Source organism: Myotis yumanensis, unplaced genomic scaffold, assembly GCF_028538775.1.
Source record: "Myotis yumanensis isolate MYYU_CA2020_CCGP unplaced genomic scaffold, mMyoYum1.0.hap1 SCAF_9, whole genome shotgun sequence".
NCBI classification, from domain to species: Eukaryota; Metazoa; Chordata; class Mammalia; order Chiroptera; family Vespertilionidae; genus Myotis; species Myotis yumanensis.
Window position 1 is genome coordinate 17278060 of NW_027223760.1, and position 22323 is coordinate 17300382.

At 42.4% G+C, this 22323-nt stretch overlaps 1 protein-coding gene across 3 annotated transcripts in view; it reads right to left on the reverse strand.

Moving 5' to 3' along the window:
* AASS (aminoadipate-semialdehyde synthase) overlaps positions 1-22323 on the reverse strand; it is a 78284-nt gene that overhangs the window by 35792 nt on the left and 20169 nt on the right. For 2 of the 3 annotated variants that reach the window (XM_070423802.1, XM_070423801.1), the window contains 7 exons: positions 22117-22184; positions 21867-22013; positions 20901-20979; positions 20644-20771; positions 18889-19037; positions 17587-17709; positions 17091-17202 (listed from right to left, as the gene is read on the reverse strand). In XM_070423802.1, the coding sequence (XP_070279903.1) occupies positions 17091-17202; positions 17587-17709; positions 18889-19037; positions 20644-20771; positions 20901-20979; positions 21867-22013; positions 22117-22184 (806 nt within the window). The remainder of the gene's footprint in view (positions 1-17090; positions 17203-17586; positions 17710-18888; positions 19038-20643; positions 20772-20900; positions 20980-21866; positions 22014-22116; positions 22185-22323) is intronic. The other variant, XM_070423803.1, reaches the window with a different exon arrangement.

Sequence of the window (22323 nt, forward strand, 5' to 3'; positions counted from 1 at the left end):
GGGGTAATCCTCACCTGAGGATATTTTTTCCATAGATTTTTAAAGACAGTGGAAGGGAGGGGGAGAGAGGGAGAGAGATAAACATCATCAATGTGGGAGAGACACATTGAGTGGTTACCTCCCGCACAAACCCAGCCTGCAACCTAGGTACATATCCTTCACCAGAATCAAAGCGGGGACCTTTCAGTTCGTGGGCCGACAGAGACCTCATCACTCTTGCCCAAATTAATTTCAAGCTATTTCTTCTGATGTTAAGACCCTTTCCAATATAGAACAAACATACTTAACCTTTACTTCAATCAGAATCCCTAGGTTAAATTAACTCCCACCTTTGCTCTCCTGTCTCCATCGCATATTGTTCCTCCCACTACCATGCAAAGGAACAGATACTCTACATCTATCAAGAGCCAGCTCAAATGTCACCTCTTTCATAAAAGCTTTCCAGACTGCACCCAACAGGACAGAGCCTTTCCCTCCACAACTTCACTGCCACCTTTCTAATGATTGTCACATTCTACCTGATGGCTGGTTTGCACACTTATCTCATCCCCTTCTGGACCTCATGCTTCTATAGGTCAAAGCCTGTGTTTTCATTCTCTCCATCCATGTGTGTGCCTTGTTCCAACAGATAGTAAATATCTATCGAATTCAACTAAAACAAAAATTCTATGTTGGTACAAAATAATAGAATGTACCCTGAAATGCTACAAAAGCTATATGGACCTTAAGTCAAGAAGGAAAATCTGGAGAGGAAAGGACAGTGCATATACTTTAAATACAGTTCACATACAACTATCAGAAGAGATCACAGACAATATACTTAATATTTTAGTGGTAAACGGACACATATATATCAACACTACAAAATACAGACAGTCATCAATGTTCACAAAGGTTCAGTCTTCAAGATAGCACAGAAATAAATGCCCCCAAGGCAAGCCCACCAAGCTGTTTAGAGGGCTATCCAATATAATAAAAGCCTAATACACTAAGTGTCCAACCGTTTGTTCCACCAGTCGCTATGATGCCCACTGACTACCAGGGGGCAGACACTCCGACTGGTAGGTTAGCTTGCCGTTGGGGTCCGGCCGATCAGGACTGAGCAAGATGGACCGGACACACCCTGAAGCCCTCCCTCTGTCCCTCCCCAGCCGGCCAATCTCCCGTGGCCCCTCACCAGCTGGCCGGCCCAATTGGCCCCAATCAGGACTGGGTAAGACGGCCCCAATCGGCCCCAGTCAGTACTGGGCGAGATAAGCCAGATACACCCTGGAGCCAACCTCCCACAGTCCCTCGCCAGCTGGCCAATTTCTCACGGTCCCTCCCCGACCTCTAAAATATTTATTCCAATTAATTTCCTCTCAATGTGCACGAATCCATGCACCAGGTCTCTAGTTTATATATATAAAAGTCTAAGCAACCGAACGACCAGTCGACCAGTCGCTATGATGCACACTGACCACCAGGGGGCAAATGCTCACGCAGGAACTGTCCCCTGGTGGTCAGTGCACTCCCACAGCAGGAGCACCTCTCAGCTGACCAACAGGAAGCAGAGGCAGGGCTCATGGCTGGTGAGTGCTGCTGTGCTGCGGCGCAAGCCTCTCCCAATCGGGACTGACTGGGCGTGAGCCCATGGTAGGTGCAGTGGGGCCAGGATGAGCAGGAGCAGCAGGCAGGAGCAGCAGGCATTGTTGGACTGCTGGTTTCGACCCGATCTCTGCAGGCCATGCAGAGAGACCCCACTAGTGCACGAATCCATGCACTGGGCCTCTAGTTGTGATATATATAAACAAAAATAGTGTGACAGAACATTCAAAATGGTGGCGGAGTAAATGGAAGCAACACTGACAATCTGCTAGGACCAAACTGGAAATACAACTAAATTACAGAAAAAGCACCCTGACAAATCAACTGAAGGCTAGCTGGAGAGACACCTGATAACCAAGGACAGAAAGTGGAGACCACATAGAGACTGGTAGGAAGTGCAGAGGCATGAGAAGGCTGGCTGGGCTCCCACAGGCAGTAGCTGAAGTTCCAGATGGATATCTCAGCTGGAGGGGGGAGGGGCAGTTTCCCACTGAGAACTCTGGGGTCTAAACCCCAAGCTTGGCTCCCCAGCCCAGAGAACCAGAACTGAGAAGGGATCCCACAGAATATCTGGCTGTAAAAAGCATCAGGGCTGCTCTCTGCCAGCCAGAGACAGATAGAAATACTGGCACCCATTTAAAGAGCCAACACAAAATTTTGTGTGCAGCCACTCACCTTGGGCTCTGGCAGAGGGAAGGCAGAGTGGACTGGAGCTGTGTGAGCAGAAACCAGGATTGGGGGCTCTGGGGTTGGAGCCTGGAGGGCAGCCACCCAAGTTTCCTGTGCTGAGTCATTCCCTCATGCTGTGGGCCTTTGTTGGAAGACCTCTCACCTTACCCTGTGGTCTATAACCTGAGGCAAACTAAGACTCTGAGAATAACAATCAGACTATAGGCAGGGGCAGATCTTTGGAGGTTTTGTGTCTTTGCCTGATTTCCTTCTGGGCCCAGGACTATGAAAAGCAGAGTCTGGTGTACAACTTGGTCCATTGCAAAGATACCCAGTCCCAGCAGAGGGAGTCACAAGCTGTGGATTGCTTATAGCTCCAAACAGGGAACTCAAGGCCAGACAGAAACAGCATCTGACATTGTCTTGCACTGGAGACTGGGAATCATAGAAGATCTACCTAATACACAGACACAAACCCAAACAGGCAGCCAAAATGGGGAGACAAAACAAATAAACAAAAAAACAAGCCCCAAATGAAAGAAAAAGAGAATTCCACAGAAAAAAAAGCTAAACAAAATGAAGATAAAAAAACTTATCAGATATAAAGTTTAGAATAATGAAGGTGAAGATGCTCAACAGCATGAGAAAACATATAGTAACTATGAACAAGGGCCAGTTGGAAATAAAGAATGACATAGCACTAATAAAGAACACATTGGAAGACAGAGTAGATTATGGAAAGCCAAGGATCAACGCAGTGAATCAGAAGACAGAGTAGAAAAAAAATCACTCAGAGAATCAAAAAGAAAAGAATTAGAAAACAGGACAGCTTAAGGGATCTGTGGGACAATGTGAAACGTAACAATATTCAAATAGCAGGTGTACCAGAAAGTGAAGAAAGTGAGCAAGGGATAGAGAATGTGTTTGAAGAAATAATGGCAGAAAACTTCCCTAACCTGGTGAAGGAAAAAGTCACACAAATACAGGAAGCACAGAGAGTCCCAAGCAAGAAGAACCCAAACAGGCCCACACCCAGACATATCACAATTAAAATTAAAACAAAGAGAGAATCTTAAAGGCAGCAGGAGAAAAGCAATTTGTTACCTACAAAGGAACTCCGATATGGCTGTAACCTGATTTCTCATCAAAAAGTCTACAGGCCAGAAGGGAATGGCATGAAGTATTCAAGGTAATGAAAAGCAAGGATCTGAAACCAAGATTACTCTATCCAGAAAGGCTATCATTCAAAATAGATGGTCAAATAAAGAGCTTCCCAGACAACAAAAAGGCTGAAGGAATTTATCACCACCAAACCAGCACTGAAAGAAATGCTAAAGAGACTGCTGTGATGAGAAGAAGGAAAGAGAGAGAGAGAGATAGAGAAAGAGAGAGAGAGAAAGAAAGAGAGAGAACTATAAACATACAGAATTAAAAAGGCAATAAAAAAGTACCTATTAATAATAACCTTGAATGTAAATGGACTAAATGCTCCAATCAAGAGACATAGGGTAGCTGAATGGGTACAAAAACATGACCCAATTATACGCTGTTTCAGAATTTTGGAAATGTGAGGCAGACACTGTAAAGCAGCTTTTATAACTATACTCTATGTGACAATGAAAAGTATACTCAAAATAAATTAGACAAATAAAAATTATCAGCAGAGAAAGAGAAAGAAAAGAACTAAATGGAAATTTTATAACTGGAAAGAGAATATCTGAAATTTTTTTAATTCACTGAACAGGAGAGAACCAAGATGGTGGCAGAGGTAAATGCCTGTACTCGCTGCCTCCCAGAACCATATCAAAATTACATTTCACATACAGACCAACCATAATTCAGAACTTCCTGGAATCTGGCTGAATGGAAGTCCTACAGCTAGAGAAGTAAAGAAGAAAGTACTTCCAGACTGGTAGGAGGGACAGAAGTGCCAAATGGGATGGTCCGACACCCATGTGTGGTGTGTTTTTAATTGGGAGGGCTATCTCCACTGCAGAGGCCTCCTTTGAGAAGCAAGGGGTCCCAGCCCCACACAATACCCCTATCCCAGTGTTCCAGAGCTAGGAAGAGAAGTCCCCATAACTTCAGACTGTAAAAACCAGCAGGTATTATGTCTGAGTAACTTGGAGGCTGCTGGAGAACCAGGCAGTCCCTTTTAAAGGGCCAACACATGAACTTACTCAGACTTGATTCTTCTGAGCTCCAGCATAGGGTGATGATATTGGGGGAACCAGAGACATACAGGGAGGAACTGGATTGTTTAGCATCAAAGCAAGAACTTGGGGGCATTTTTCTCCCAGACAGAGGTGCTCGCAGGAGTCATTGTTCCTCTGCTGGGACCTCCCCATCACAGAGCTGACTGGCAGCCATATCTGAGTTTCTATCAGCCTGCCTCATACTGTTAGCTCCATCCTGGTGATTCCCTGAGACCCAGCCCCATCTAACTTGCAGCCCCACCCAAGTTGTTTGCAGCGGCTTTTCCATATGAATGGCCCATCCTGGTTCAGGCTTCAGACTTCCCTAAAATTTCTTAAACAAGCAGCAGCTGGGAACAGTGTGTCCCATGCCTAGCAATAAGAGGCCCAAGACCTGGCACTAGCACCAGCCTGCCTTGCTTCACAATTTGGCCTCTCCTGAGCACTTCCAAGCTTAGTACAAATAGCCGCCATCTTCAGATCGTTTGGTAGCTCCTGCTGGGTGGCCCCAGGCAGTGGCTGACTTTGCACCTCCTGGAGTCCCCAGAGCCAGTGCACCCAGTGGACAATTTCAGACCATACCAGATTACAACTCTGCAGATCCACAAGTGAAACAATCAAGGGACAGACTCAGTGAGCACAAAAGCCCCACTGAAGCAAGCCCTGCTCCATAGGGGTGTTTCCCGCACAGCAGCTCTTCCACTCTAGTCGCAGCTGGGTCTTCACAGCCAATTAGCCTGGAAGTCAATTCCTCCCAGTGACACCAAAAGCAATCAAGGCTTAACTACAACAAGACTGTGCACACCACCCACACAAGAGAACACCTAGAATGCCCAGTTCAGGTGACGGGGAGGGTGAGCCACTGGGTCCTACAGGACACTACTACACAAGGCTACTCTATGAATTCTAGAAGACATTGCAGCTCTACCTAATACATAGAAACAAATACAGGAAAGCAGCCAAAATGTGGAGACAAAGAAACATATGACAAATGAAAGAACAGAAGAAATCTCCAAGGGGAAAAAAAACTAAATGAAATGGAAGCAAGCAAATGATGAGATGCAGAGTTCAAAATAATGGTTATAAAAATACCAACAGCATATTTCACAGACCTAGAATGAACTCTCCAAAAATTCATCTGGAATAAAAAAAGACCCCAAATAGCTGCAGCAATCCTGAGAAAGAAGAACAAAGTAGGAGGGATCTCAATAGCAGATATTAAGCTGTATTACAAAGCCATTTTTCTCAAAACTTCCTGGTACTGGCATAACAGACATATAGACCAATGGAATAGATTTGAGAACCCAGAAATCGACCCAAACCAATATGCTCAATTAATATTTGACAAAGATGGTAAGAACATACAATGGAGTCAAGACAGTCTATTCAATAAATGGTGTTGGGAAAATTGGAGAGATACATGAGAAAAAATGAAACTAGACCACCAACTTACACTAAACACAAGAATAAACTCAAAATGGATAAAGGACTTAAACATAAGACAGGAAACCATAAAAATATTAGAGGAATCCACAAGCAGCAAAATCTCAGACATATGCTGAAGCAATTACTTCACCAATACCGCTCCTAGGGCAATGGAAACTAAAGAGAAAATAAACAAATGGGACTACATTAAAATAAAAAGCTTCTGTACAGCAAAAGAAACCATCAACAAAATAACAAGAAAGCCCACTGCATGGGAGAACATATTTGCCAATGTTATCACCGATAAGCGTTTAATCTCCAGTATTTACAGGGAACTCATACAAGTTAATAAAAGGAAGATAAACAACCCAATAAAAAAAATAGGCAACGGACCTAAACAGATACTTTTCAAAGGAGGACATAAGAAAGGCCAAGAGACATATGAAAACAAGCTCAAAGTCACTAATCATCCGAGAAATGCAAATCAAAATGACAATGAGGTACCATCTCACACTGTCAGAAGGGCTATCATCAACATATCAACAAATGACAAGTGCTGGCAAGGATGTGAAGAAAAGGAAACCCTAGTGCACTGATGGTGGGAATGCAGACTGGTGAATCCACTGTGGAGAACAGTATGGAGTTTCCTCATAAAACTAAAAGTGGAACTCCCATTTGACCCAGTGATCCAACTTCTAGGAATATATCCCAAGAAACCAAAAACACCAATCAGAAAGGATATATGCATCCCTATGTTCATAGCGGCACAATTCACCATAGCTAGGATTTGGAAACAGCCTAAGTGCCCATTAGCAGATGAGTGGATTAAAAAATGTGGGACATCTACACAATGGAATACTATGCTGTGGTAAAAAAGAAGGAATACTTAGCATTTGCAACAGCATGGATGGAACTGGAGAGCATTATGCTAAGTGAAATAAGCCAGTCAGAGAAACAAAAATACCACATGATCTCACTCATTTGTGGAATATAATGAACAACATAAACTGATGAACAAAAACAGATCCAGAGACAGAGAAGCATCGATCAGACCATCAAACCTCAGAGGAAAGGTAGGGGAGGGTGGGGGTAAGGGGGAGAGATCAACCAAAGGACTTGTATGCATGCATATAAGCCTAACCAGTGGACACAGACACCCAGGGGGTGAGGGCATGAGTGACGAGGTGGGGGATAAGGACACATATGTAATACCTTAATCAGTAAAGAAAATAAATAAATAAATGCATGAATAAATGAATAAAATAATGGTTATAAGATTGCTCAAAGAGCTTAATGAGAGCTTCAAGTGACTTACTGAGACTTTCAAGGATCTTAGTGAAAATTTCAAGGAAATTAGAACATCAATGACATGACAAAGGGCCAGTCAGAAATTAAGCATACACTAACTGAAATAAAGAATAATTTACAGGGAGTCAACAGTAGAGTAGAGGATTCCAAGAATGAAATCAATGACTTGGAATATGAGGAAGCAAAAAAACACCAAGTCAGAAGAGCAAAAAGAAAAAATAATCCAAAAATATAAACATAGTATAAGGAGCCTCTGGGACAACTTCAAGTGTACCAACATTCGTATTATAGGGGTGCCAGAAGGAGAAGAGAGAGTGTAAGATATTGAAAACCTATTTGAAGAAATAATGACAAAAACTTCTCCTATCTGGTAAAAAAAATAGACTTACAAGTCCAGGAAGCACAGAGAGCCCCAAACAAGAGGAAACCAAAGAGGCCCACACCAAGACACATCATAATTAAAATGCTAAGGGTTAAAGACAAAGAATCTTAAAAGCAGCAAGAGAAAATCAGTTAATTACCTACAAGGGAGCACCCATATGACTGTCAGCTGACTTCTCAACACAAACTTTGCAGGCCAGAATGGAGTGGGAAGAAATATTCAAAGTGATGAATAGCAAGGATCTACTACCAAGATTACTCTACCCAGCAAAGCTATAATTTAGAATTGGAGGTCAGATAAAGAGCTTCCCAGACAAGAAAAAACTAAAGGAGTTCATCACCACCAAACCAGTATTACAGTATTACATGAAATGTTGAAGGATATTCTTTAAGAAAAGGAAGAAGAAAGAGCAAGAGAAAGAGAAAGAGAGGAGGAGGAGGAGGAGGAGGAGGAGGAGGAGGAGGAGGAGGAGAAGAAATATGAAAAATAAAATGGCAATAAATACATATCTATCAACAATTGTATTGCCTGGCTGGTGTGGCTCAGTGATTGAACATCAACCTATGAACCAAAAGATCATGGTTCGATTCCTGGTCAGGGCACATGCCCAGGTTGCAGGCTCAATCCCCAGTAGGGAGCATGCAGGAGGCACCCAACCAATGATTCTCTCTCATCATTGATGTTTCTCTCTCTCTCCCTCTCCTTTCCTCTCTAAAATCAATAAAAATATATTTTTTTAAAAACACAATTGTATCTAAAAATCAAAATAAATGAACAGGGAATCTAATGAACAAAATAAACTGATGAATAAAATAGAACCAGAAGCATGGAAACATGGAACAGGTTGATGAATCTCACAGGGAAGTGGGGGAAGGGGAGAGGCAGGGAGAGATTAACCAAAGATCCTATATGCACATATGCATTGCCTATGGATAGACAATAAGGTGGTGAAGGGCAGGGGTGGGGTGGGAAGCAGGTAGAGGGGGGCAATGGGAATAAAAATGGGGACCTCTGTAATACTTTCAACAATAAAGATTTTTTTAAAAAAATGAAAATAAATTCATTGAACCAGCTAAAGGAAATTATCAAGTCTACAGGGAAATGATGCCAGAGGGAAATGAATGAAGATCATTGAAAATGGTAAACATCTGGGTAAACTTACTATTTTTTTATATACATGCCTTTCAGCCACTCAGACATCCACAATACAGAATGTTACAACTGGAGGGCCATTAAGATTTTAAATTACAACCAACGCAGGTGAAACATCTGAGGCTCAGAAAGTGAGTACCCAGCTCAAGGCCAGAAAGCAAGATGAGGTCTCCAGCAAAGCCTGGGAGGTATACTCTGCTTATTATGCTACTTCACATGCTAATCCCTCAGCACCGATTCCAGCACCCTTTCTCAGTCTTTTGAGTACTTTATGCCTCAATTTTCTAATCTATAATATGGGTTTATTTATGGTACCTATCTGGTAGGGCTGTCATGAGTAATTAAAAATTAAAACACATAAAGTAATTTAAGCACTGCCTGGCACATAGTAGCTGCACTATAATATTGTGCCAACTATGGCAGTGCCTGCTGCCTGCATTTTCTAAAGCCTATTACATCTTCCTGCTGACATATTACAGGAGAAAAAAAAAAGGTTCAAAATGGAGTAGTATGTGAAAGAAAAGACGTTCACAAAGTTTCATTTATTCATACCCCATAACTACTGTCCCATTGTAGTCTGAGAGCTCCAGAGTGAAGTCAAGGATGAAAAGGAGATAGCAGAAAATGGTGGAGGCTTAGACGGGCGTGTTGGTCCTTCGTCCAGGAGCAGATAGGGGCGAGCAGCTGAAACGGGTAACAACCAGCCCGATCAAGCTGGGGAGGTTCAGCTGAGAGACAGTCTGCAGCCAGGAAAGACAGAGAACTCCTGAAAAATGCGGATGGTTAGAGATTGAGGCTGAAACTTCCCCCTGGGCGCCAGCGCAGCGGCGAGACCACGCCATCTTGGGAAGCGGTTACCTACCGGCATCCAGAGATCGGCTACTAACCCAGCGGCTACTAACCCGGAGGCGGCGACTTGCGGGCGGCGCGACTGCGGGAGCCCAGAGGAGGCCTGCGCCCCTCCACGGAGGGGCGGACACTCCTGGGCGGCCAGCAGAGGCACAGCGACCACGCCATCTTGGGAAACAGAGCTGCTTGAGACTAGGATCCTGGCCTCAGCACCACCCAGTCTGATCTCAGACGCATACCAGGACCCTGCAGCCACTGGGGACAGAGACCTGTGACCACAGCTACAGACCTGCAGACACGGAAAGTTCGGAGATCCCTGCTGCAGATCCGTGAGTAGCAGAGCCCATCCCCCCTTCCCCCAGGATCGCGGGCAGTGCCAGAGTAACTGACTGATAGACCTACCCCTTGCCGGGGCCTCAGCGCTGCAGAAACTTTGGCCTGAAAGTGCGCGAGCACCTTAGAACTGATCCTATGCGCACTTCGGGCTTCAGAGCCCTGGGCTGGGAGCAAAAACGCGCACAGCACCAGGAACTAATCCTGTGCGCACTGCTGGCATCAGAGCCCTGGGCTGGGAGCAAAAACGCGCACAGCACCAGGAACTAATCCTGTGCGCACTGCTGGCATCAGAGCCCTGGGCTGGGAGCAAAAACGCGCACAGCACCAGGAACTAATCCTGTGCGCACTGCTGGCATCAGAGCCCTGGGCTGGGAGCAAAAACGCGCACAGCACCAGGAACTAATCCTGTGCGCACTGCTGGCATCAGAGCCCTGGGCTGGGAGCAAAAACGCGCACAGCACCAGGAACTAATCCTGCGCGCACTGCTGGCATCAGAGCCCTGGGCTGGGAGCAATCGCGCGAACGGGAGTTTGTCCGCCTAGCACAGGCCCAGAAACCCCGTTTCTCAGGGCAGGAGGCAGCACCAAGCACCAGTGACTTGACTGTGTTTCTTATCACCTGCGCCTGAGATCCTGATTTCCTGTGCATTCATACTAAGAGCCAGTGAATCCAATTCCTGGTGCAAGGGCACACAGGGACCCTGATTCTCAAGGTGAGGTTGCGCGAAGCAACAGAGACTCTGATACTGAACTCTTGGGGAACTCTGACTCCTGGCGCAAGCTAGGGGGCTCTGCCCTGGTGCTAAACACGCGTCAGGGGGGCCTCTATTTCAGCACAGTGCAGGCAGGGTCCCTAATTCTAAGGGCACGCGCGAGGCCACATTGAGTGTTGGCAACACTGACACAGAGCGAGCCTGGTTCCCACCAACCAACAACAACCACACATCTTAGTGTCAGAGCTCTTCAGTGACACTAGGGTGGTGGGAGCCTCCCACTGCGCACGGCCCAGGCCCACGCAACTCAACCTTTGAACCATCAGGAGATAATCAGAATGAAGAGACGACACAATACCCAGAGGAAAGACAATGAAGAATCACCAAGAAAGGAAATTAATGAAGCTGAAGCGTGCAACATGACAGAAAAAGAATTCAGAATGATGGTTGTACAATTCATTCACCGGATGGATGAGAAAATCAACAACCTATGCAAGAATCAGGAAGAAATGAAAAGTGATATAGCTACAATCAAAAACACCATGGAAAGTTTCAACAGCAGACTAGAAGAAGCAGAAGACCGAATTAGTGAGTTAGAAGATAAGGCAGAGAAACAAGCTCAATCTGAACAGCAACTGGAGAAAAGAATTAAAAAACAGGAGGAGAGCCTAAGGGAGCTTCAGGACAACATGAAACGAAGTAACATACGCATAATAGGGCTGCAAGAAGGACAAGAAGAGCAGCAAGGATTAGAAAATCTATTTGAAGAAATAATGACAGAAAACTTCCCAGATATGGGGAAGAAAAAAGTTACACAAATACAGAGAGTCCCAGGCAAGATGAACCCCAAAAGACCGACACCAAGACACGTCATAATAACGATGGCAAATGTACAAGACAAAGAGAGAATCTTAAAGGCTGCAAGAGAGAAACAGAGAGTTACCTACAAAGGGTCCCCCATCAGATTATCAAACGATTTCTCAACAGAAACACATCAGGCCAGAAAAGAATGGACGGAAATCTACAAAGTGATGCAAAGCAAAGGACTGAATCCAAGAATACTCTATCCAGCAAGGCTATCATTCAAAATTGAAGGGGAAATAAGAAGCATCACAGACAAAAAAAGGCTAAGGGAGTTCATCACCACCAAGCCAGCAATGCAAGAAATGCTAAAAGGACTGGTGTAAAAAGAAGAAATAAAAAGCCCAGAAAGAAAGCAGCCACAAAAAAATAGAAATGGCTACAAACAAGTACCTTTCAATAATAACTTTAAATGTAAATGGACTAAATGGTCCAATCAAAAGATATCGAGTGGCTGAATGGATAAAAAAACATGACCCATACATTTGCTGTCTACAAGAGACCCACCTCATTAGAAGGGACTCACACAGACTGAAAGTGAAGGGATGGAAAAATATCTTTCAGGCAAATGGAAATGAAAAAAAAGCTGGGGTAGCAATACTTATATCCGACAAAATAGACCTCAAAGTGAAGGCCATAACCAGAGATAAGGAAGGCCACTTCATAATACTAAAGGGATCAATACAACAAGAGGATATAACCCTGATAAACATATATGCACCCAATGCAGGAGCACCCACATACATAAGAAAACTCCTGGAAGGTATCAGGGGAGAGATCGACAACAATACAATCATAGTAGGGGACTTTAATACACCACTAACATCACTGGATAAATCCGCTAGACAAAAACTCAGCAAAGAAACAGCAATCCTAAATGACTCACTAGATCAGATGGACTTAATTGACATCTTCAGAACACTTCACCCCACAGCTGCGGAATATACATTCCTCTCAGGTGCTCATGGGACATATTCAAAAATAGACCACATATTGGGTCACAAGCAAAGTCTCCACAAATTCAAGAAGATTGAAATCATAAAAAGCATCTTCTCAGACCACGATGGCATAATGTTAGAAATAAACCACAATAAAAACAACCCAAAATACTCAAACACTTGGAAGCTGAATAGCATGTTATTAAATATTGATTGGGTTACCGATGACATCAAAGAAGAAATTAAAAACATCCTGGCAACTAATGACAATGAAAACACAACAATCCAAAACCTCTGGGACACAATGAAAGCAGTCCTGAGAGGGAAGTTTATAGCTCTACAGGCCTATCTCAAAAAACAAGAAAAAATGGTAGTTAATCATCTAACTCTACAACTCAAAGAATTAGAAAGAGAGCAACAAGAAAAGCCCAGAGTGAGCAGAAGGAAGGAGATAATAAAGATTAGAGCAGAAATCAATGAAATAGAGACCAAAAAAACAATACAGAAAATCAATGAAACCAAGAGCTGGTTCTTTGAAAGGATAAACAAGATTGACAAACCCCTAGCCAGGCTCACCAAGAAGCAAAGAGAGAGGTCCCAAATAAACCAAATCAGAAATGATAGAGGCGAAATAACAACAGACCCCAAAGAAATACAAATGATTGTTAAACAATACTACGGACAACTCTACTCCAACAAACTAGACAACCTGGAGGAAATGGACAAATTCCTAGAAAAATACAACATTCCAAAACTCAATCAGGAAGAATCTAAAAATCTCAATAGGCCAATAACGATGGAAGAAATTGAAGCAGTCATCAAAAAGCTTCCAGCAAACAAAAGCCCAGGACCAGACGGCTTCTCAGGGGAGTTTTACCAAACTTTTAAGGAAGAACTGAAACCTATCCTCCTCAGATTACTACAAAAAGTCCAAGAGGATGGAACACTTCCAAACACATTTTATGAAGCTAGCATCACCCTAATACCAAAACCAGGTAAAGACAACACAATGAAAGAGAATTACAGGCCAATATCCCTCATGAACATAGATGCCAAAATCCTCAACAAAATCTTAGCAAATCGGATCCAACAGTACATCAGAAGGATCATACACCATGACCAAGTAGGATTTATCCCAGGGATGCAAGGATGGTACAACATCCGTAAATCAATAAACGTGATACATCACATAAACAAATTGAAAGAAAAAAACCACATGGTCATATCAATTGATGCAGAAAAAGCATTTGACAAAATCCAACACCCATTTTTGATAAAAAAACTCTCAGCAAGGTGGGAATAGAAGGATCATACCTCAACATAATAAAAGCCATATATGACAGGCCCACAGCCAACATCATACTCAATGGACAAAAACTAACACCATTTCCCCTAAGAACAGGAACAAGACAGGGATGTCCACTCTCTCCACTCCTGTTCAACATAGTCCTGGAAGTATTAGCCATTGCAATTAGACAAGAAGAAGAAATAAAAGGCATCCAAATTGGAAAAGAGGAAGTAAAACTGTCCTTATTTGCAGATGACATGATATTATACATACAGAACCCTAGAGACTCCATCAAAAAACTACTAGACTTAATACATGAATTTGGCAATGTAGCAGGATACAAAATTAACCCCAAGAAATCCGAGGCATTTCTATATACCAATAGTGAACTTTCAGAAAGAGAGATTATAAAAACAATCCCATTTACCATCGCACCCCAAAAATTAAGATACCTAGGAATAAACTTAACTAAAGAGGTAAAAGACCTCTACTCAGAAAACTATAGGACGTTGAAAAAAGAGATAGAGGAAGACATAAACAGATGGAAGAACATACCATGTTCTTGGATTGGTAGAATCAACATCATTAAAATGTCCATATTACCCAAAGCAATCTATACATTCAACGCACTTCCCATTAAAATACCAATGGCCTTCTTCAAGGATCTAGAACGAACTCTCCAAAAATTCATCTGGAATAAAAAAAGACCCCGAATAGCTGCAGCGATCCTGAGAAAAAACAAAGTAGGTGGGATCTCAATGCCAGATATCAAGCTGTATTACAAAGCCAGTGTTCTCAAAACTGCCTGGTACTGGCACAAGAACAGACATATAGATCAGTGGAATAGAATAGAGAGTCCAGAAATTAGCCCGAACCAATATGCTCAATTAATTTTTGACAAAGGAGGCATGAACATACAATGGAGCCAAGATAGTCTCTTCAATAAATGGTGTTGGGAAAATTGGACAGATATATGCAAGAAAATGAAACTAGACCACCAACTTACACCATACACAAGAATAAACTCAAAATGGATAAAGGACTTAAATGTACGACAGGAAACCATAAAAATTCTAGAAGAATACAAAGGCAGCAAAATCTCAGACATATGCCAAAACAATTTCTTCACTGATACAGCTCCTAGGGCAGTTGAAACTAAAGAGAAACTGAACAAATGGGACTACATCAAAATAAAAAGCTTCTGCACAGCAAAAGAAACCATCAACAAAACAACAAGAAAACCCACCTCGTGGGAAAACATATTTGCCAACGTCATATCTGATAAGGGCTTAATCTCCAAAATTTATAGGGAACTCATACAACTTAACAAAAAGAAGATAAACAATCCAATCAAAAAATGGGCCAAGGATCTAAATAGACACCTTTCAAAAGAGGACATTCAGAAAGCCAAGAGACATATGAAAACATGCTCAAAGTCACTAATCATCCGAGAGATGCAAATCAAAACAACAATGAGGTACCATCTCACACCTGTCAGAATGGCCATCATCAACAAATCAACAAACGACAAGTGCTGGAGAGGATGTGGAGAAAAAGGAACACTTGTGCACTGCTGGTGGGAATGCAGACTGGTGCAGCCACTATGGAAGGCAGTATGGAGGTTCCTCAAAAAATTGGAAATGGAACTCCCATTTGACCCTGTGATCCCACTTCTAGGAATATATCCCAAGAAACCAGAAACACCAATCAGAAAGGATATATGCACCCCGATGTTCATAGCAGCACAATTCACCATAGCTAAGATCTGGAAACAGCCTAAGTGCCCATCAGTAGATGAATGGATTAGAAAGCTGTGGTACATCTACACGATGGAATACTATGCTGCTGTAAAAAAGAAGGAATTCTTACCATTTGCAACAGCATGGATGGAACTGGAGAGCATTATGCTAAGTGAAATAAGCCAGTCAATGAAGGAAAAATACCACATGATCTCACTCATTCATGGATAATAAAGACCATTACAAACTTTTGAACAATAATAGATACAGAGGCAGAGCTGCCTCAAACTGATTGTCAAACTGCAGTGGGAAGGCCAGGGAGGGTTGCGGGGGAGGAGGGAGGGGATTAAGAGATCAACCGAAGGACTGGTATGCATCCATATAACCATAACTAATGGACATAAGACACTGGGGGGTAAGGGAGGGCAGGGGTCTGTCAAGGGCGGGGGGGAAAAAAGGACACTTATGTAATACACTTTGTAATACTTTTAGCGAAAAATAAAAAATAAAAAAAAAGGATGAAAAGGACAGCAGCCACTGATTCACACCTTGGGACTCATTGCCAGAGGCAGTCAGCCATCAGCAGCAGACATAAAGCAGGTTGAGTATGAAGGCTTCAGATAAATACTGAAATAAGAAAGCTTGTCTTTGGCAACAAACAAAAAATGTGGTAAATTTACACACTAGAATACTACTCTGCTGTAAAAAGAAGGAATTTTTACCCTTTGCAACAGCATGGATGGGCCTGGAGCACATTATGCTGAGTGAAATAAGCCAGTCAGAGAAAGACAGGTACCATATGATTTCACTCACATGTGGAATCCAATGAATAAAATAACTATCAAGCAAAACAGAGACAGACTCATAGATAGAGAGCAGGCTGACAACTGTCTGGGGTGAGGACTGTGTGGGAAGATGGAAGGATTGAGCCAAAAAGAAAAAAAAAAGAGAAAGAATTCGTGAAGAATTCGTGGACAGGGATAACAGTGTGGCGATGGGGGGAGGGGGGTGGCAGTGGAAAAGGGTATAGGTGGGATAAATGATGATGGACCGAGACTTGACTTGGGGTGGTGAACACACAATACAGTGTACAGATGAAACCTGTGTAATTTTGTTAACTAATGTTACCCCAATAAATTTAACAAAAAGGAAAAAAAAAAGAAAATGGAATTTAGATAACACAGTATTTTCATTAATCAATCACTGACCACAGTGAAAAATACAAGACTTCAAGAAAAGCTGTCACTTAACTAAGCATTAGTGACTAAAATCCAATAAAATTTCCTATATACCTGATTTTTCAAATCTGCTAATCACAGCACACTAAGAATACCCCCTTATGAATTGACCTAGAAAGCAGGAAAATTGAAAATAAATCTAATCTTATCTCCCATGTCATGAATATTCTTACTCAAATACGCATAAGGAGAGGCAAGTGCAAATTGTAATTAAGCATGAAGACAGTTATTCAACCATATTTCCCATGAGACAAGGAAGCAGAATATGTAAAGTGTCAGTAAGGGCTTCAGGGAAGGGCTGGCATTTCACTTTGCAACAGATTTCTTAATACAGAGACCAGAACATGATAAGATCACACCACAGTTCTATTTCCAGCCATGGAAGTGTTACAAGGCTCTAGGTTTGCTTACCATTTCTTCAATATAAGGATAAAGCATGTCGCCAAAGCACTCTGTAGCTTCTTTTGGAAGCTGCGCAGGCAAATTGTCAATGGAACACATCAGAATCCCAGAACCTTCAACACTAGGAGAAGCAATATGCTTTATTTGGATGTACAAAACGTTACTTGTGAGTTCTAACTTTTCCAGATGTCTACTCCACTATATTTGCTTCGTATCATTTGTAATATGGTACTGGAATATGTAACAAAATAAGCAAGAATTGTCCAACAAAGCTTTTCCCTTCTTCAGCAACCTATCTCCCACTTAAACATTGTATATACGGATTTAAGTGTTCTAATTTGCATGCGGGTTTTCTACCAAATTTTTAAATATCTTTCAGTATATCTCTGGAAATTTGCGTAGTCTTTGTAATGATGTAAAATATTGAGTATTTTAGGACTAGTATACAAAGCAAATGACGTGTTTTTATGTCTTTCCCACTATTTAACAGCTTTAGCAAACTCACCTGTCATGAAGAATATGCTGGTCTGCATCATACATGCAGAAGGGATGCTCTATTGTCGTGCACTCGGTCATAAACTCTATAGATCCTCCTGGGTCTGCAGAAATGTCACAGATCGCTACAAGTCTGAAAAGAACATCAACACTTAGATCAGAGCATGGCACTCTAAAGTCTCCAACAAGATTAAAAATGACTCAAAATGAAAGGTGCTTGGGACAATTTTTAAGGTGGCTGCCTAGGCTCTTAGCTTTTTCCCTACAGCTCCCTGTGTGCTTCTGGGATATACCACATCTTCTCACTATGAGACTTCACAAGGAAGAAAAAAAGGGGGAGAGAAAGGGAGAGGGAAATAAAAGTGGAAAATCCCTTCCCGAAATATGTCATTGACAACAGCCTGAACTTAACCTACTTAGCCAACTCCCTCCACCCTGCTTTGTACTACATAATTTTACATGTATTATTACATGGAAATCTCTAGACTTATGAACAAATGCCTCAGTCCACCACTTGAAATCCTTTAGAGTTTGACCCCGTATTCCTGCCCCATCAATTACCACTTGCCTATGTAAACCCTCGGCTAGACCTGGACTGGCCCACACAGGGCCTTACACTGTGCTTTGGTGACTCCGTATTTATCAAGCAGCAATTCTGTCACTTGCAATTCTCATTCTCCTCACTCCTCCTTCTTAAGGTATTGCTGAGCCCCGCTCCCACTTTCTCCTAAACGCTGGTAATATCGATTGCTCCTAGCATTCCCTTGGCACCTACTTGCTGCCAGCGACACGCCTGCGGGGAGCAACTGCAGTTTTATTCTCCTTTATCTTCTAGCTCAGCAGAGTGCCAGACAGATCTGGTGTTCCATGAATATTGATTGATTCATTAATTAATTGGACATCGAATCATTATTTGAAAGTATATGATTTGTCAGGCAATGTCCTGGGTACTTGTAGCCAAGAGAAATGGGGGCCCCCTGCTTAAGAAGACCAAGTTCAAGGAGGAGAGGGAAGATCATAAACACTGGGAAATAAATGACGGTGAGTTTCAGTAAAGAAGCAGAGGAGCAGACTAGCGAGAGAGGGAATGGGGAAGGACCTCACTGAGGAGGAGACTTCTGAGCCACATATGGAGCCACAGAACTTCCGAGATTCAAGAAGGAGGGAAGTTTAACTGTCAAATGTTCTCAAGAGCTCAGCTAAGGCAACTACTCAGTCACAGTCCAGTCCCGTGACACACGAATCCCCTATGTGATACCCTAACGGCGGGCCCTGCTAAAAACTGCCGTCATTGCTGAAGCAAGGTCCTTACTTGTGTGACAATGCAGGGCAGCCTTCCACACCACCAACAGGGGACTTGCCTGGAGCCAGGAGACTCCGAAGATCTTGGCGGGTGAGTAGACGCGGGCTGCTTTGTTCCCAATAGATTCCATTAACAAGGCAAGTTGTGAAGGGTGCAATCTGGAAAGCAAGTTTCGGGTTCAACAAACTAGGAAACAGTGTATTTCAATAGTGTGCTGAAAGAGAGCTATCAGTAAATTCCACGAGAAATATTTTAATGTTATTTCCAGTTGACTTTATTTGCTAGGTCAGTGGACTTCTTTTGAGTCCGAGACAATAAATAACCACCCAGATTCAGTGTAAAAGTTCCCATGATCAATATATGAACATAAATAGATTAATACATTTGCTCTCTAATATATTACATAGCTAAGAAAAAGGAAGGGACAGAGAATCAGGTGACCTAACGCTCTATGCAGCATGACCTAATCAGGCTACCTCAACTTCTCTGGGCTGTTTTCTTTACCTGCCAGATGGGGATAATACATACCCTATCCTCAAAGGAAAGTCATAAAGATTAAAGCATCTGTAGGCTCCATGGACAAATGCACTACACACATGCATACATGGTAACTAGGTCATTATAAGTTTTAGGATGCAGCCAATAACCGATACTTCTGTGATTGGGAAAGACAGAAGGGATGGAAATTTACTAGATGCAAAATTTTTCAGTCTGAGTCTAGTTTCATAATATTTCTTTCTCGGGTGTCGCAAGAATGTGCAAGTTACAGGTAAGATGCTCTTCCTGTAACATGCTTTACATGCTAAGCATTACATTTCATGCCAGAATCTAAAAAGGCTATGTTGTTGAAACATATTCAACATTATTTAAAATACAATATTCCTTCTCACCATACCTGCCTGAATTTTTGTTTTCTTTTTTGTTGATTTCTTTTTTTTAATATATTTTATTGGTTTTTTACAGAGAGGAAGGGAGAGAAATAGAGAGTTAGAAACATCGATGAGAGAGAAACATCGATCAGCTGCCTCCTGCACATCTCCCACTGGGGATGTGCCTGCAACCCAGGTACATGCCCTTGACCAGAATCGAACCTGGGACCTTTCAGTCCACAAGCCGACGCTCTATCCACTGAGCCAAACCGGTTTCGGCCTGTTGATTTCTTTTGAAGAGGATAGTTGTATGACCAATGACTGCAGAACATACAAACATGTGGTCCTTGTGAGTCCAGTATGCTCCCATCAAAAGGATTTTAATTGAAAGTAACTTTTTGGTACACTGGGGATGGGTCTATGCTTCTATAGCCTGTTTCACCCTGGAGCGCTATAATCAATGGCATGCATTTCAAGACAGCTGGCTGAGGTTATGACTGCAATTCATGGCCTGGGAGGAATAAGCCTATGTTGAAATCAAACCTCATAGACACTGTACTTTGCCAACAGTACAAGCTAGTCCAGGATAAACACAGAAAATAACAATCCACAGGAAATGTTTAGAGCTATTGGGCACGTACAGACCTGAAGAAGAAACAGAGTCAGTGAAATAAAGGGCACAGCCACAGAAACCACCAAAACCACTCAGCAAAGGCCCCTGCAAATGTCAATAAAAGCCAACAGCGCCTTAGCCCCACTCAACATCCAAGGGACTCACCGAAAGTCAACCTGAGGAACTAAAAAGCAATGTACGCATCCATAATTTCCCTCCTGAAAACAGCCTGGCTATGGGGTATCATGAGCAACCAACTCAAAAGCTGAGTGTGCTACTCACATCGGTATTAAAACGACTTCTGTAGCGCTCAGGATATTTGTCATATTCCACAGGATCATATACACCATCTGTCTTCCTGACAAGGTGATGATGGCGACTTATCACCGTTCCATACACTTTCCTCAGGTCTTAGAGAGGAGAAAGAAAATTAGTAAAGTGGGTGACAAATGATAAAGATTGATAGTGACAAAATACTGTAACACAGACACTGTTAAAAAAAAAAAAACAGTAAAAAATACACACAGCCATCCTCTTACCTCCAGTTTGGGAAACTTCTTTTAATTCATGTGGTTCTACATATTCACAGGGCAGTTCATTGAAGATTTCTTGGGCCCCCTGTAAATGACACACGAGTAAAAATCTAAAAATAAATAGGAAAAGAGCCAACACGATGTTATGCAAAGATTCTAACTCATCTTCCCCACAATATACAGCTCCACTTGTCCCGCCCTGCGACCAGGACTGCGACAAGGGGTACAGATGAGGTTTTTGCTCACAGTAAGCAGTGTGAACACCATGCACTGGAAGGGGCTTAAATTTATTATTTAAGACATTCAGCACAGAAACAAGAGTATTTAGAAATGAGAGCACCATAAAGTATTTCTATTTACTTTTTGCTCCGTTGCAGAAATTATTTCAAGTGGGGAAACTATATTTCCTACCCAAAAATTAGACCCCTATCTCACAGCATAATACAAATAGTGATTTCCTCTTTGTAAAATATTTTCATTAAAGAAAAATCTATTCTATAAGTTTCGGGGGGGGGAGGGGTTGGGAGGGGTCTACAAATGCATCATCTTAATCATCCCAGAAGAAGAAAGTATTAATTCTAGTCTTGAATGCATCTGATTAGCAAAACTCCCCAAGTCATCTTGAAAAATTTACAGCCTAGGGTAACATCCAAACTTCTGGACATCTCAGTGATGGAGGTAAAACAGATCACCCTAAGAACAGAGCTTTACACCATTAAAAATGAGTTTTCCCTCTAAAAAGGAGGGAAAAGCATGCAAAACCTCTCACAGCTTGGAATCAACTAAAAACATAGAACATAAGTTTAGACTATGACTGCTCTTTACTATAGTAAAGGTTCATACATGGATAAGGAAAGTACCCCAAACAGAATGCCCGTTTATAAAAAAGTGGGGCTCTGAAATGCTCATGACACGCCCACACCCTCTTAGAGTTTCAGGCTGCTTTACAGAAACAAGACAGGAGGGATTTACCTTCGATACATTACCAGTCCCTGTGAACACAAATGTTAGGGGCCCTATCGACTTGGGCATCAAACCCAGAGATATTTCATAGCCAGCATCACGGACAGCTTGCACAGCCTGGCTGCTGTTCCTATAGTTATGAGCCATGCCAATGTGCTGAAAGCAAGCACACAATTCAAGTTAGTCTACCACTTGAGACATTTTCCTACTCTGAAAGTGTGATATGTATTTAAAAAATAAAATAAAATCAACATCTCACCATAAAAGGTGTGTGATGTCCCAAAGCAAGGAGCCTTAAACCCATTCCGTGCAAAATGTTGATCATCCCTATTGTAGAATCAGACCGACAGAAAGACCATTAGTTGGGAGAAGTGGGACCTGCTCTCTCTGCCCGTTCTCCAACCTGCTCAGGGCTCTGAGGAAGCACAGGCCACAGCATTTCAGCTTTGGGAGAGGCCTTCATCTT